Below are 1,979 nucleotides of genomic sequence, written 5' to 3' on the forward strand. Positions count from 1 at the left end.
ATAACAACAACAAACAGTACAAGGAGAGCTAGAACAGTCCACCTTCCTAAAGCATTTTTACTGCCTCCTGGCATCTGACTGCTTGCTGTGACTTGGAACACATTACTGATGAGGAGAGGCTATCTCAAGGTAGCCTGTCCCTTTAATAACGCAACTAGGAAATTCTTCCTTCTCATACATAACAAAGAACTTAAATAATTCTATTAGCAGAAAGATACATCCTGTAGCAGGAATTTTACCTGGAATCATGGAATTTTAAAGCTGCTAGAGGCCTTCCAAGTCAGATGATGTTCCTCAGCTTACAAGTGAGGAAAGTGATGCCAGAAATGTTAATAGACTTACCAAACTCACCGATCGTAAGAAGAATGGGGCCAGGATCAGGGGTAACAGTGTCATGGCAACAGACTGCCGAGTACATGAGCACAGTCTTTTCCTTACCAATGTCTTTTAGAAGTGTTTCATTCAGTACCGTTGGTTGAGATAATAGTTGCATTTGTGAAAGGTCAGTTTAAATGTTAAGTACCCTCGAGTTGGTTCTGACTCACAGAGACCCTTTATAGGGTCCCCAAGGAGTGGCTGGTAAGCTTGAACCACTGACATTGCTGTTCAAACCAACCTTGCAGTCTAGCACATTAACCCGCAGCGCCACACCAGGACTCCCTTGTTAACGTGTTGTTGTTAAGTGCCGTTCAGTCAGTTCTGACCCACTGCAACCCTGTATAGGGTTTCTGAGGAGTGGCTGGTGAACTTGAACCTCTGACCTTGCAATTCAGATCGACTTTGCAGTTCACCTAATTAACTCACTTCATAACGCCACATAACCCAGGACTTCATAGCGCCATGTTTGTTGTTGGTGGTGGTAAATACTGTCGAGTTGTTTCCAACCCATAGCAATCCTGTATAGGGTTTCCAAGGAGCAGCTGGTGAGCTTGCACCGCCAACCTTGCGGTTCAAACCAAATTTGCAGTCCAGCGCATTAGTCCACAGCACCACACCAGGGGTCCATAGCGCTGCATAGAGGGGGCAAAAATCAAAAACCTTGAGAGTATGAGTCACTAGACTTATGGACGCCATTTTCAGCCAAGAAATTAGATCTGTAAGGAGCTCTGGTAGCGTAGTGTTTACGAATCGGGTTGATCACCTCAGGGTCAGCAATTTGAACCTACCAGCCGTTCCGAGGGAGAAAGATGAGACTTTCTACTCCCATTAACAAGAGAGCCTTGGAAACCTTATTCAGGGTCAGGTAGTCCCTGACTACCTGTATGAAGTCCTGAAGTGGCACTGTGGGTTAATGTGCTGGACTGTAAGTCAGTTTGATCCTTAAGGTTGGCGGCTCAAGCACACCAACCACTTCTTGGAAACCCTATACAGGCTTACTAGGGTCAGAACCAACTCAATGGCACATCAGCAGCATAAGGGGTACTGTAACATTAGTGAGGTACACCCACTTTAGAATCATCAAACCAGCTGAGATCAAAAGGGCAGCGTTGACTCAAGGACAAAATCTGGACGGGCCGGGAAAGCAGGAGTAGAAACAGGAACCACAGGGAGGCAATGGGGGAAATGATGTTATGTTGAGAGGATTGAGATGTGTGAACTGAACGCAAAATCAATGATCTGCTCTGTAAACCTTCATTCCACTTACAATAAAAAGTTTTTAAACAGATGTTTACTTTCTTAACTACTGTTGAATTATACTGTTTTATAGGCAGAACGCTACCAGAGTCTTCTTGAAGAACTGGAAATGAACAAGATACAGCTGCAGCTCTTCCAACTATATCATAATGAGAGAAAGATTCGTTTTCTGAGCATTGAGTTAGAGCACGCGAATTGGGAGTTGGGTGTCACAAAAGAGTCACTTTCTCATCAGGAAGATGTAGTTAAAGCCAAGAAGAGGGAACACGGAATGTTAACTAGACAAGTACAACAAACGGAGAAAGAATTAAAGTGAGTTTTTAAACATAGGTAGTAGTAGTTGG

The 1,979-nt window shown here is 44.0% G+C and overlaps 1 protein-coding gene across 1 annotated transcript in view; it reads left to right on the forward strand.

Moving 5' to 3' along the window:
• The window catches only part of LOC102817641 (structural maintenance of chromosomes protein 1B-like), a 71,414-nt gene that overhangs the window by 6,356 nt on the left and 63,079 nt on the right, over positions 1 to 1,979 (forward strand). Inside the window, exon 5 of the mRNA XM_006877964.1 lies at positions 1,709 to 1,947. Within this exon, the coding sequence (XP_006878026.1) occupies positions 1,709 to 1,947 (239 nt within the window). The remainder of the gene's footprint in view (positions 1 to 1,708; positions 1,948 to 1,979) is intronic.

The sequence above is a fragment of the Chrysochloris asiatica genome, unplaced genomic scaffold (genome assembly GCF_000296735.1).
Source record: "Chrysochloris asiatica unplaced genomic scaffold, ChrAsi1.0 scaffold00720, whole genome shotgun sequence".
Classification (NCBI taxonomy): domain Eukaryota; kingdom Metazoa; phylum Chordata; class Mammalia; order Afrosoricida; family Chrysochloridae; genus Chrysochloris; species Chrysochloris asiatica.